This window comes from Thunnus thynnus, chromosome 20, assembly GCF_963924715.1.
Source record: "Thunnus thynnus chromosome 20, fThuThy2.1, whole genome shotgun sequence".
NCBI lineage: Eukaryota > Metazoa > Chordata > Actinopteri > Scombriformes > Scombridae > Thunnus > Thunnus thynnus.
In genome coordinates, this window is record NC_089536.1 from 13,637,743 (window position 1) to 13,652,637 (window position 14,895).

General features: G+C 40.2%; 1 protein-coding gene and 1 long non-coding RNA gene across 3 annotated transcripts in view; one reads left to right on the top strand and one right to left on the bottom strand.

Moving 5' to 3' along the window:
• Positions 1-14,895, bottom strand: part of ccdc186 (coiled-coil domain-containing protein 186) — a 34,297-nt gene that overhangs the window by 4,903 nt on the left and 14,499 nt on the right. For both annotated transcript variants that reach the window (XM_067575613.1, XM_067575614.1), the window contains exons 11-15: positions 13,615-13,870; positions 12,970-13,159; positions 9,767-9,847; positions 9,266-9,494; positions 3,106-3,325 (exon numbers count right to left, since the gene is read on the bottom strand). In XM_067575613.1, coding sequence (XP_067431714.1) covers positions 3,106-3,325; positions 9,266-9,494; positions 9,767-9,847; positions 12,970-13,159; positions 13,615-13,870 — 976 coding nt within the window. The remainder of the gene's footprint in view (positions 1-3,105; positions 3,326-9,265; positions 9,495-9,766; positions 9,848-12,969; positions 13,160-13,614; positions 13,871-14,895) is intronic.
• Positions 3,113-9,734, top strand: LOC137171596 (uncharacterized). Its single transcript, XR_010924793.1, has 3 exons — positions 3,113-3,249; positions 6,136-6,197; positions 9,295-9,734. It is a non-coding gene; the product is annotated as an uncharacterized lncRNA (long non-coding RNA).

Here is a 14,895-nt window from a genome sequence, read left to right on the forward strand (position 1 = left end):
ACAGGCTGCCTCACTCCTGGTGCCACATTTTCTTATGGGTAGAACGCACCATCTGGCCAAATCACTTCTTGAGAACTGACTGCTGTTGTGCACCGAGAGCTGAGAAGTGGAACGGATTCATTCATTTACCACTAACACATCAGAAAATTGGCTCAGTTGAAATCCTGATTCATTTAATTCATCAATGGAAAAAAAAAGAAAAAAAAAAAGAAAGAAACCTCAGGTGGAGGAATGGAAGCTGGGCAAAGCTCACATACACACGGGCTGCAGGATGGATTACTATGAATATCAGCTAAATCAACTACTTCAGGTCGGGGATTAGTAAGGAGAAAAAACACACACAGTTACAGCGAGGCACAGTTTCCTTACTTAGCGTAAGCATCAGTAATACAGGGGCGTAATTAGACCATGATTTTTGACGTTATCTCTCCTAAAACTGAGACGGCTGAGAGACAACCTGGCGAGCGCTGTCCTGACAGCGCAGTCGGCCTGTCAGATCACAGTAACAGACAGGTACAGACAACCATACAGGCCACGGCTGCGTCATCTTGACAGTAATGTAAGACCGCCTCAATGAAGCTGATTTGACATTCCTTGTATAATTTAACTTTTTCCACTATTATATTGTCAAACTTAAGTGTAGTATTTTATTCTATTTATCTATTTTGTAATATCTTTCGGGCATTTTATTATTAATGAGACAACATTTGAGAGATGAGATGAGGAAAGAGAGAGAGAAATCAGGAAGGACATGCAACAAAAGGTCCTCTTCTGGACTTCGAGGAAGTTGTTTTAAACTTGTAGGCCATCAGGACGCCAGCAGTGTCATATTTTATTACGGTCTCTGTGATTTTTCTTAAGTGAAGCTGTTAAGATGATTTTCATTTCTCATTTTTAATTGTGCTATTTCTGTACAGAATGTAGAACTTATGCCAGCAAAACCGGTCTAAATGTTTCATGTTTTATATTCTTAAGCACTTGGTGACTTTATTAACAAAGATCTACACCATCACACGAGTTAAACTTAAACGGTGGTGTCAATTTTTAGAAAGTAGTTGTTTACAAGATTATTTGTTGACAGGATTTGCTTCAGACCAGTGCAATTTACTGGTAAGTTTTGAGAAGATATCTAAATGTTTCAGCAGAAATAAGATACTCAATCATGGAGAAATTTGTCACATGCCTGGGTAAGAAAGTGCAGATTATCCCAGCATGAGATTCTCTGCACAGAGTATACAGCTTTGCTCTCTGATGTACAGTTAATGGATCTAAGAGGAAGATTAGCTACTGCCTCTGCATGAGGCCGGGTTGTCTGCTATGTGATATCTGAGCAGGACGTTACATGTTTTAGACCAGATGACTAATCCATTCATCAAGAAAATAATTTACAGATTAATCGATAAAGATGATGATGGTTAGTTGCAGCTATCAGGCTGCCCTAACAAGTCTCTAAAGACTCTCCAGCTGATCCAGAATGCAGCTGCACGTGTACTGACTAAAACTGGAAAAAGAGATCACATTTCTCCCATTTTAGTTTCGCTACATTGGCTTCCTGTAAAATCTAGAATAGAATCTAAAATCCTTCTCCTAACTTACAAAGCCCTTAATGGTCAGGCACCATCATATCTTGAAGAGCTCATAGTACCGTATTATCCCACTAGAACACTGCGCTCCCAGTATGCAGGCTTACTGGTGGTTCCTACAGTCTTTAAAAGTAGAATGGGAGGCAGAGCCTTCAGTTATCAGGCTCCTCTCTTGAGGAACCATCTACCAGATTGGGTCCGGGGTGCAGAAACCCTCTCTATGTTTAAGAATAGGCTTAAAACTTTCCTTTTTGATAAAGCTTATGGTTAGGGCTGACCAGGCTCGCCTTGGATCAGCCCTTAGTTATGCTGCTATAGGCCTAGACTGCTGGGGGACTTTCCATGATACACTGAGCTCCTCTCTCCTCCTCCTCCTCTCCATCTGTATGCATTCATGTAACATCAATGCATGTCACTAACTTGGCTTCTTCCCCGGAGTTTTTTTTTTTTTTTGTGCTTTCTCATCTCACAGGAAACCCTTGGTTCTGGGCCGAGCCTTCGCAGTCCTTCACAGTCCTGTTGGCATCCTTCTCTGGCTCTGCTATGTCATTGTCATTATTGTTATGACTGTTGTTGTTTCTTTCTCTCTCTTCTCTCTCTCAGCCCAACCGGTCAAAGCAGATGGCCGCCCACCAAGAGCCGGGTTCTGCTTGAGGTTTCTACCCGTTAAAGGGGAGTTTTTCCCTTACCGCTGTCGCCAAGTGCTTGCTCATGGGGGAATTGTTGGGTCTCTGTAAATTAAAGAGTACGGTCTTTACCTGCTCTATGTGAAAAGTGCCTTGAGATGACTTTTGTTGTGACATGGCGCTATATAAATAAAAATTGATTGATTGATTGATTGATTGCAGCTCTAATCCAGTGATCCTGTCTCCTGCGCAGGTGTAGGTGTGAGGGCTTAAAGGAAGTCAGGTAAGTTTTCAGTATGAAAAACACACACACACACAAAAAAGTGATAACTATTACGTAAGTGAATGCATGGGACGCTAATAAGCCAGTAAATGCCAAATTACAGTAAAACGTAAGATCCAGACTATAATTAGAAACATCGTTTTATGATGACTGAGTCAAAGAGCATGAACGAGCATTTTTAAAAAGGCACTGAAGGGCAATAAAACAACTTGATGAAAAAGAACAGGATCAGCAAGACACAAGGGCAAACTAAACTGCTAAGACAACAGATTGCTATGAGAGCAATGTGAATTAGAAGTGCATAATATTTGTAATTTATGTGTATTTCCATACTCGACTGGCCCAAGACGAACTTTCTGTATTAGGGTTTGACTAAACGGGTTCTTTATGGTGCACCTTCTGCACTTTAATAGTCGTGTCACATCAGGCTGTGAGGCTGCAAAGGCAGAGCGTGACATTGACCTACTTGAGTCATCTAAGTTTAAAAAAAACGACACACTCGCTTCTCATTAAGAGGCTTGAATAACACTGCGCATGCATCGTTAATAATATCAGGTTATATAAATACAGTTCAGTATCAGCATGGTGTGCTGTCTGCTGGGGGAGAACTTACCTTGAGAGTGATGTTCTTCAGCAGTGTGTCCTCCAACACAGCCTGGAGCTTCCTGTTGATCTCCAGTGACAAATCCAGGGTCAGTCCGCTGTCCGCCGGGTGGGAGGTGTAAAGCGAAGCCATGATGCCTCCCCGCCGGCTCAGGTGGGCTTTGTTAATGTCTGACGCCTCTGATGAGAGGGCCCCTGTTTCTTCTCTTAGCACGTAGCTCTGGATAATTCTGTGGGGAGGAAAGTGAGGAGATGAGTCAAACGCTGTGCTTCAAAAAAAAAGGAGGAGAAACGGAGTGAATGCGTGTCCTCGGCTGGAGACTGTTGAGCAAAGAAAATTGAGGAAGCGGGATTTATAGGTGGGAGCGTGGAGAGCTCCGACAGAGCAATAAAAACGTCTCCAGCGGCAAAGGTGGCAGACGTTACTTGAATAGTAATTCCAGTGGGATGGCTTCTTGAACTCATACGCAAGGGACACAATCAGCCATAGTTAGAAAGATTATTATTGTGCGAGTCAGAGAAGGAAAAGTAATGAAAACGGCTGCATTAGAAAGGGCTGCAAGGAATCTATTAATCAACTGCATGCTTGTGTGTGAGGGTACGAGAGAGAAAGTGAGATAAATCTTCATGTTCATTATACATTTTCATCTAAATAACAATATAGTGTTGCGTTAAAGCTATGTTTGTGTCAGAGAGGAGGTAGAGAGGAGAATTCATTAGCTTAACAGCTCTTAACTTCCTGTTGTCCAATATTCCCAGCGAAGCCAAGAGAACATTGACAAGCAAGTGTGTTTCCATTAAAAAGGAAAACTGATCCAGAGAGCTGCCACTGTCACTCAAATTCATTACCGCCTCCTACATTATAATCTTTTTCTTACTGTGAGACAAAAGAGAAGGGAAAATAATACAAAGCACTTTTCAAGCTAAAGGAGATGGTTAGGGAATCTAGTGTGCAAAACACGTTCATGATATCTTTTCTGCTGTAAGAGTGAGGATGCTTGGGCTACACTCCAGGTATCAAAGATAAAAGAAGCATGAAGGTGGTTAATATGAACAACAAAACTATTGGAATTATTATTTACTTATTTTTGGCTGGACTGCAGGGGCCAGCCCTATAAACGCAAAAGTCCGTGACTGACTGACTGAGTGATGAAGTTACACCATCGGTCGACCGAAGTAACTTCACTGGTCAACTGAGTGACTCAGCTGCCTCTGCCGAGTGTCACCACTTCCTGTATAAAAGCCCTCTAGCCCTAAGTCTTGTTCTTTTACAGACTCTAAGTGCGTGGGCAGGTGGAGAAGGCTGTGTTGTTGCTTCACAGAAAAGGTGAACATTCTGAAAATCTCTTAGGATGGGTCAGTATGCAATATTTTTATGCTGCTCACAACCCCTGAAACTATACCCAAAGCACGGAAACAAAGACAAAGCAACACTCACTCGCATAGTTATATTCATTTTAAAATTCAGGGAGTGTCTGAGAGTGAGTTTGTGGAGCTGATTAAGTGCACAGGATGAGCTCTGATCAGAGGGACGTTCCTCACCGTAGTGAGATTCTGACTTCCACCAAGTAAAAATCAATATTTCGCTAGCAAGAGCTGAAAAACAACTCAAATGTAGATTGCTTGGAGGTACAACAACTACTACTACTACTGCTACTACTACCAATCATCAAGCTATCAACAATGCGAGGCAATTAAAACACGACCATAAATACCAAAAACGAAATCTTCTACAATTGTCCCCTTTCTGCGCTTTGAGTCTTGCGACTTAACACCCTCTGAAAATCTTCTTTTTGCTGACTTCCAATGGTTTCACTTCTCGTCTTGCTGCACGATGTAAAAGTATACGGCATATCATCGCTGTTGGGTGTGGTTACAAGTGAAACAGACCACACCTTGCTGCTGGGTGTTCCCGACAGGAAAACACCACAACTTTTCAGCCTGGTGTTAAGTTATTCTTTAAGGTGCGGCAGACAGAACTGCTGTGTGCAGTTACATAATATCCCGCTCCATAACGAGTTAATAACTTTATGGAACTAATCTAGGCAATTATACTGATTTTAAAGTGGTGACTCATGTTAGGCACCAAGATTTGACTTGGGATAGTCATTCATTTTGGATTTTTCAAGTGACTGAAAAAGAGCATGCTGTTTCACTTTCCTGTTCAGGGAGGCATTTTATTCAAGTGAATATGTTGTGAAAGAGGTCTTGGGAGGATTGAAAACATGCCAGCGACTTCTGTTAAAGACATTTCACAATAGACTATGCATTGATATAAATAGCTACTACTGTGTATGCAGAAGACTGGGACACTTGAGTCTCAGACCTCCTTAAAATGCGAAAGCATTTATCAGCATTTTACCTTGAATGAAGATATTAAATATGCTGACTTAGAGTGTACACTGAAAAAGGGAGGATCAAATCTGATATAATTTTTAACATGCATTCTGAGCACTCATACCGGTTCTCAGCACTTGCTTGTGCTTTGTGGAGAAAAAGAATTGGTGCACAACTATCCTTTATACATTATATATGTATTATATTATATACAATGATTACTGTGTTTTCTTTGATGTAAAAAGTCTTTCACAGAAGTCAACCAAACAATTATGCACTACATAAACCTAAAAAACTGTATGGTGTAGTGTACGCATTGCAAACTAAGAAACCAACTAAATCTATGGTGCAAAAAAAACTGAAATGATACAGTAGCTATGTAAGCACTACAAAGAAGCCAACATCATAAATCGCCCCTGTCCCACACTGACACACACAAACACCTGGGCTTGCACAGACATAAAATGAGACTTACCTCTGACTAGACTTGCAAGGGTCCATATTTGGACTCCAGTTCCATCACGACAGTGTTTAGTAAAAACAAAAAAGTGACAGAAATTAAAGATGTGGCCACATGGTGTGCTGAATGGCATGCACGGGTCGGCGGAGGAGCAGGGAGGTGAGCATCGGGTTGAAAATAAGCCAGACAATGACTTATTTTTGAGTTTATTAGTAATATTTTCTCTTTTTTTCCCCTCAACAGTGGAAGTGTGAGGAATGAGGGCAGCAAGTCAAGCATGCACGAAGTGAAGGCGACAATTCTGGGTAAAGTACAGCTGTCGGATATGTTGCATCGGACGCGCAACAAAGCCCAGTTCTTAGGGTGACTAAACCCTGTTCCTCAAAAGTGGCAAGAGAGGAAAAAGAGGAGGCAGAGAAAGAAAGATGTTTACCTTGCGAGGCAGCCGGATTCACAAGATCACGCGAGAATCTATTTGGTCAGGCTTCAAGTTATGCGCTTGTCTCCAAAGCACCAGTAGTTTGGACAAATCAGCTACTTAGAATTACTGGCAGCTACGGGTGTGGTTTGGGTGGAGCGATAGCGCGTGACAGGCGGTGACAGACAGAGAGTTCATCCAATCACCTGCCAACTATCTTTTGAAAGTACCTGTCCTTTTACCTGTCCAGTTTCCAAGGACGACTTCTCAGATGGTTCTGTATAACAAACCATCTGGTGCATAAGGTTAGAAAGATGTAGGTCTGAAGACCTTTCTTAATCTAAAAGGCAATTCTGAGTTTGACACTGGAGGCTTGTCAAAAAACACTGTACACTCTGGATGAGCGGCCAACTACACCTCCCAAACAGAGGCTTCCTCCTGCTTTGTTCTCATCTGGTTTGTATCAGCTGCATTTTAATTCAAGTCACATGAATGGCTCATTTAGACTTAATGGTCATAATAGCGAGGTGGGGGGGTGAAGGACAGACATCATTGCCCTTGTAGGATGATGCTGCTGTTTCTGCATGTTTTAGCTCATTTACTACAAACCAGATATATAGACAGTGCAGCCAGCCAAAGACCAGCCTCTGACTTCATACTATAGCAATGCAGCACTAGAGTTACAAAGCAGGAAGAGCTGTTAGTTCCAGAAATACCTTTTCCCACTGTGCATTCCCATTTCACATTTTTATTTTAATGATATCCTCAATGCTATTCAACATACAAAGAGGGTGAGTCTCCCAAATAATGTTACAATCCTATATATTTATATTGTGGCTACCTGTTCTTAATTATTTTCACTTTGTTTCCCAGAAATCCTGTTTTTTTTTTTCCATCAGTTTTGCATGATGGACCACTCTAAACACTACAATACCCAAGAGCCACAGCAGCAGTGCAAAAGCCAGTCTGAGGCTTGAATCCGAGCTGCAGCGAATTCAAAACACTTTGATGTAGCAATTTGGAAGAAAACACAGTACCATAGTTGCTGAAATGATTCAGAATTATCCCAGAAGCATTATTAGCTTTCTCAACAGTGTAATATTAGGCTTTCGTGTGCTGTTTGCGGTGCACATAACAGAATTGTAAGCTCTGTGATTGGATGTTTTCCTACCAGAATGCACCTTGGGAGTCATAGTTAACTTCTCACCTTACTTTTTCATGTATACAAGCTAGTACCTCTGACGTTTTATTAGAGAACCAGATATTTTATGATGCAGTTCATCTTTTATACTGATAATACAACTGTGAGTCATGTTAACATTTGTTTTGGGAAAAATGCATTGAACCTGACATATCTCCTTCCACTTCGCAACTATATATCCTTTGGAAAATTGTGCTTACACAATAGTTAGTAGTAAATGAGATAAAAGATGCGAAAACACTGATAAAGTATGACAACAGAGTAGCTGGTCATTAATGTTTTGTATGGATGTGGTAATGTGAACCAAATGAGCACATTGACTTTCTGCCACTAACTGTCCTTTGTCAGGGACCCCCTAAGCTTCTGATTCCACATCTCTGCCTCTTTATTCACCACACGCTTCAGGCTTACTGTTAGCCGAGTGTTCACCAGGCTGTCCTGGGGGGATAGGGACAGAAAGGCAAAAAGGACAAATTCATATCCACATTCTGTACAGTGTAACATCCCCCGCTTAGATGAGATTTTACAGTAGTTAAATTTAGCACAGCAACCGTGGGAATCGTCCTCAATTTTAACTCTTGAATGTAGGTTGAGGCTAATGATTTAATCCAAGTGTATAGCTGGGAAACAAATGAGAAGTGGGAAAGAAGAGATTATCCGAGTAGAATCAAGTAGGTTTGCTGGATATCTCGGCACAATGTAAATGTCATTGAGAGAATCTGATGCAAGCCTTCAGCGACCTGTTTGGAGTGATCTTTACTGATCAATGACGACTTCACCAATTTTAATCATTCAAGAGAAATCCTTCAATCTCTGTGGAAAACTCATCCCCATACCCCATTTAACAGTATCTTGGCATTAGTCCACAGTCCACTAAACCATATAAAAAGTGGCGATGTGATGAAGATAGCCCTAACGTCCTTCACGCTGTCTATTTAGCTTAGGTGATGGCCATGAATATGGATGGATCCATAATAATAAATTCTTCCCCCCTGATCAACTCAACTATAAATAGCTTCGGATGAAGTTTGTCACGATTAGAAGTGCAGTGTTTGCATAGGTAAGAATTTAAAGATGAGAGAGACACAGAGGGAGGTGGAGGGGTCATAAAGCGTGTGAGTAAGCATATATACTGTCTTTCAAGGTCAGTAGAAGCACCGGTACAGAGAAGAGTGAAGTATGATGTGTCTAAATAGTTTTTCCAAATGGAAAGAAAATGTCCAATGTCAGAAAGAAAATGTCAAATATAGTAATAATAATAGTAATAATCAGCTTAATCGCCTTAATAACACATTGCACAGCTTCACTCGAGTCCTTATGTTATCACATGACATGCTTCTACTTTTCTTTAAGGTAAAATGTTGTGTGTGTACAAATATGCATAGGATGTATCAATATACTGAGAATTGGATCAGCTCATTTCTTACTTCCCATCATAGTTAGGTACTGCTGCCATTAGTAAGCAGCTTCTTGTGTAGTTTAATGGTTGCTGGTTGTGGCTTGTTTTTTGTATTTATTAAAAAAGTCAAAGTGCTGAGACCTTTAGCTGAACTGCACTACCATTGTACCACTGCTGAGTTTCAAGCACTATACAGTCTTTAGTTGCAGTTAGAAATATTAGCTCCACTTCACCACTGCTCAAACTGCTCACCGAAATCCAATGCGGCACTCTATTTGCACTGAAAAAAATAATACCAAAAGGTTCTCATCATCTCTCTTTCTCTGCTTCCTGCACTTTGGTCCGTGCCACTCACTTGGTCTTTTTACGGATCTCCTCCACCAGCTGCTTGATGTGATCCTCCATGAACTCAATTTTTTCCTGCTTGCGAGCCAGGGCCTTCTGCAGACGGACGATGCGCTCCACTAGCACAGCTTTGTCGACCTCTGGGAAGCTGTCCACAACCACCACTGAAGGACCTGACTGGCTCTCTGGTGACCGCTCTTCAACACCACTGCTCCCACCATGACGTGCATTCAAGGAGCCTGAGGAGTAAAGGGGATGGAGGTTCAAGATTAACTTAGAAAACTATTGATGTGGCTTTGGTCATGTAAGAACTAGCAATGACCTGTTATTTTCTGTAATAAAAAGGAACAAATTGCCTTGCCTTTTCACTGGGATTTCATTAAGTACGGACCCAAAAAATTGCCTCATTAGACTACCACACTAATGCAAAATAAATAAATAAACCTCTTTTATGATCCTACTATACAATGTTTTAAATACATTCATGATTTTGAAATTCCAGAGGTTGTACCTGAGGAACTGGACCGACTCCCCATACTGCTGACATCCCGGTCGCAGCCTCCATTCTCAACCTGCTCCAGTCTCTTACGGGCTGTGGAAGAAGAAAAAGTAAAAAACAGAAAGTTACGATACCTGCCCTGACAAATTGATTGTTGACATTTCTAACTATTGTTAATGAGATTAAGAGAATCTGTCAGGAAGCTGAAAGACAATGGAGGAAAACTAGGCTCACAGTTCACTGTAATAATCAAAGAAGCCATGACTGCCTAAAACAAAGCAATACGTCTGGCAAGAAAGGATTCGTTTTTCAAGATTAATACAAAGAATGCTGAAAACTCTAGAATATTATAATAAATAATATATAATATAATAATATAATTCTGACTGTGTGTAAAACTGGTTCAAAACATACATCAAAGACAGAAAATTTTACGTTAGTCTTGGACATCATGTCGTGTCGGAGAAACATGCTTTGGGGTTCCACAAGGAAGCTGCCTTGGCCCATTATTATTCTCACTATACATGCTGCAACTTGGAGACATCATTAGAGAACACAGTTATGTGAATGACACACTACTGTACATTTCTGCTGAACCAAATGATGCTGCAGCTGTAAACCCCATTACTATCTGTCTTTTGGCAATAAATAAATGGATGAACAATAATTTCTTAAAGTTAAAGAAGGACAAAACTGAAATCTTACTAATCAGCCCTAAAAGAAAATGCTGTTTAATAATCTGGGGAAATTAACTCCCTGGATTAAATCTGAGGTTATAAGTCTTGGTGTTATCTTAGATTCAGATCTAAGCTTCAAGTCCCACATTAACAAGGTGGTGAAAACATAACTTTTCCACCCTAGAAACATAGCTAAAGTACAACCATTTCTAAATCAAAAAGATGCAGAAAAACTGATCCATGCCTTAATTTCAAGCCGACTTGATAACTGTAATACACTTATTACTGGCCTCCTGATAAGAAACCACTGAGAGACTTCAGTTCATTCAAAACTCTGCAGCTCGGCTATTAACCAGAACCAAGAGGAGAGAACACATTAGTCCAGTTTTAGCTGCTCTGCACTGGCTTCCTGTTACATTTAGAATTGATTTTATGGTCCTCCTCCTTATAAAGCCCTTAATGGACTAGGACCAAGCTACATTGCTTACTCCCTTGTTAACTATTTGCCTTCAAGAACACTGCAATCATCTGCTGCTGGTATATTTGAGATTCCCAGCAAGAGTCGAAAAAAATCAGGCATGTAGTCTTTGTCAATTATGCCCCAAAGCTATGGAACGCACTACCAATAGATATCAGGGAAGCTAGATATTTTTCTTTTTAAAAAGCTAAAAACTTATTTCTTCACTTTAGTTTTTAACTAGCTGCAACTTTCCTAATACAGCCATAAATTATTTTTTCTACTTTGCTTCGCACTGCTGCACTTCTTTAAAAATGTTGTATTTTGCTTGATTTTCTGCATTCTATTTATTCTATTTTTAACTTTATTATCATTATTATTATTCAGTGGGTTTTATTTTCCATCTTATGTTATATTAATTATGGCATTCTGTCCCATGTGAAAAAGCACTTTGAGCTGCATTTCTTGTATGTTATATAAATAAAGTTTATTATTATTATTATTATTACAAAAGTAGCTGAATTGAGCATATTGTTTACAAAAAAGTCACATTTTTCTGAGCTTTATGCTCTTGTAACTGCAAATTTGTTACTGCTTGTTTGACCAACAGTAAAATAAAGACCAAATATTCAGTTCCAATGTATTAAATAAAGACAAGCAAGCAAATCTTTGCATTTATGAGGCTGTAATGAGGAATTATATGATATTTTCACTTGATGATCAACTTAAACAGGATTTTCAAATTAAATTAATTTTCTCTAGATCAACTTACTGATTCCTCAACTAGTTATTTAAACACCAGCCTTGTGTGAACAAAATAACAGACTAAAATGATTGGAATAATAACTTAAAAACAGCCAAGTGAACCGTGTATGAAGTCTTACAAATTAATAGAAGCAGATGCCCAAACGGAAGCAAATGCAAAGTCAGAGCTAAACATTATTACTTGACTGAACTCAGTGATTGAGTCTGAGGAATCTGAATTAAAGTGATGCAGGTTGGTTTTGAGGAGGAGTGCATGCTCAGCAAACCTTACAAAGGCTTCCAAATTACTACACAGTAGTCATAAAGTCTGAATGAAACTTTGATGAATGATCACAGGCTCTCCTAAGGAAAATGTCCTGTCCGTCCCACATGCCAGCTTCTTGAAAAGCTTGTGCATAAAAGATAATTGCACTGAAGTTCACGCCTTAAGGTAACCGTGTGTGCCCGGAGAACCAAGTAGGAGAAGCAAGTTCTTTATAATCCCCGCATGAGGGGAACATTAGCTCTCTAAGCACAGCACCCATCTGTACACTCCCATCTCCCTTACCTCTAATCACCCTGTATTCTCTCTTTATCTGCAAGTATGACCTGACACTAAAGCCTGTAAAGTCTCTCAGCTCAGCCATTTTATATTAAAGTTAACTAGAAATACTGCTTTGCAAGTTGTATGCCTCCGCCAACCAGTCAAGTTGCAGTTTACATCCAACATCTGTCTCTTGCTGTGATTGGCCACCGCAGCGTGACGTCAGGTTGCGTTTCTCCAAAAGTTGGATCAACTTTCTCACCACAGGCCAGTGCAGCCAAAACCCCCGCAGCCTAAACTCACTACCCACATTCAAACGAATGGGAGGACTAGCATTTTCGCCACACCGCCTGATTTAGTCTGTGTTCTGCCTAAAATTAGATGATGTGAAAAAAGAAATCTGTTACTTTGACTTGTGACATATAACTAAAACTATATCTGAATATGAATAACATGAACACAATGGCCGCTTTGGCAAGGCTGAGCGTTAATAAAACTCCTTTTGATTCCTCGCAAAATAAAAAAAAAAACGAAATAAACTGAAATAAAATCCAATTTCTAGTAATTCTGCATCTGCTTTTCTTAAAAATCTGACACTTTTAAAATGACTGTGTGTCTGCACTGACAGTTAAAAAGAATCAGTGGTTCTTAAATCTTCACTATATTCTGTCACCAGGTTTAACAGGAGTCCTCCTTGTCTGTTTATGACATAGTCACATTGAGTTGGACCATAATAGGTTAGCTGCATGATGCCGCCACTGTGTAGAAATATATTGTTAGGTTGTTTCCTAACCCTGAGTTAGCTGTTTCGTCAGGTCCTTGATGTTGGCAGCTTGTTTCCTTTTCTGAGTCACCAGCTCATCTCTCAGCTCTTCTACTCGCGTTTTCAGTTGGGCCACTTCTGTCTGCAGCGCTGTCCGCTCCTCCTGCAGGCCCTGCACCTCCTGCTGCCTCAGCACTTCTTCCCGTTTCAGCTGTCGTGACTGCAGGAGTAATAGAGACAGAAGAAAAATGTTAGGAATAATGCAATAACAGTCATGAATGATGGTACGATATAGTGACAATGGTGGCTTGTTCCAAAAAACAAAATACACAGAGATTTCTTCCTGAATGTCACACCAGATAATATCACTATTCAGGCACAATGTGTGTTCTAAAGTCAGAAAACTCATCTCTTATGACAATGTCAAAGGACGACTCACTCACTCTCTAGTACATCTGTTCCTATGTGAGATGTAATTAAAAAAAAGATTAAAAAATATCTTTAAATGGAGACTGACAACAGAAATTACAATCACCATATCTTAAAAACCTGACTTTTGTGAAGGCTTTCAGCGAGACAGGGGTTTTAGCAAATTCAATTTAGCTATTACAACACAGTAACATTCAGTCGTGCATCACTTCTACATTTCACTCTGTATGCTCCCAAGTTCCTGACCTTATCATCTAGCAGCCTGTTCGTCTCCTCCAGCCTTGCTTGGAGCTCTGTGAAGCTACTGGACAGCTGATCCAGCTGAGACTGCAGCGCGTTGCTCTCCGACTGGAGCTGAGCGTTCTTGCTGCTCAGTTTTTCAGTGAAGCCCAATAACTCGGCCTCACGCTCCCTGCTGCCTTGTACGTCACGGTGGAGGTCAGCCATCTGGTTGGTCAAGCCGTCCACTTCCTCACGAAGAGATGTGATCTCTTGTTTGTCGCTGCATGGAAAAAAAAAATAAATATATATATATAGAAAGAGAGAAGCTTAAATGAAATTAATATCACTGTGAATTTTCCACTGTGTGTGTGTGTGCAATGCATACTATTAGGGATGATATGACATGAAATATGACATGTTAGATTTCAATCTTATTTCAATTATATGTAATGGATTATTCATTCAAATGAGTCAAATCTTTTGCATAGACACTGAAGTTAAAGGCTTGCTGAAATGACTAATAACAGTTTGATTCTAATCTCCAAATTAACTGTCAAAAAATCAGCCATCATGTGTCAGGATGAAGGTCACAATCCTCACTGGTAGTGAAGTTGTCACTGCACCAAAATCGGTGGCATCAAATTATTTGCTCTTGCCAAACAGCTAAAAAATGTTGGTGCGGGGGGGGGGGCGTTGGAAAAACTCCCTGAGTGACACTCAGAAATACTGCAAAAAAAGTAAAGTTTGCTTTTTGCATAAATCAATTTGGGTTGGCGCCACCCACTTATGGCACTCTGGCACACACACACAGCAGCATTTCAATAAGTGGAAAAGTAGAAGTTTCTCTATCAAGTCATCTGCACATGGCCGACAGAGCCGTACACCCACAGAGGGACCCGAGTCCCTTTCTGCTCCGTGTGCTATATCTGTCCTTGGCCTATCTTTGAACGCTCTGATAAGGTACATAAAAAAAATAAAAAAGAGACATGAACTATATTACAACCTGTGCAGTCCTATCATCTGCCATTCAGGCATAGTTGGTTTGATAGGACTATCAAACCAACTATGCCTGAATGGCAGTACAGGTGCATAAGTCAAGATGGAAACGGGCCTGTAAGTTAACCTACAGTATGGCATGCACGGCTGGACTTTTTTAAGAATACGACACCTCTTACATCATCTTGAGGAATTAGCTTGTCGAGACCTAAATACTCCTGAAAGTTTGCTCATATCACTGAAATTATACTTCCATTCAGTACTTAAAATGATAACAATCATTTTGTTTTTATTTCCTTAAACATCTTG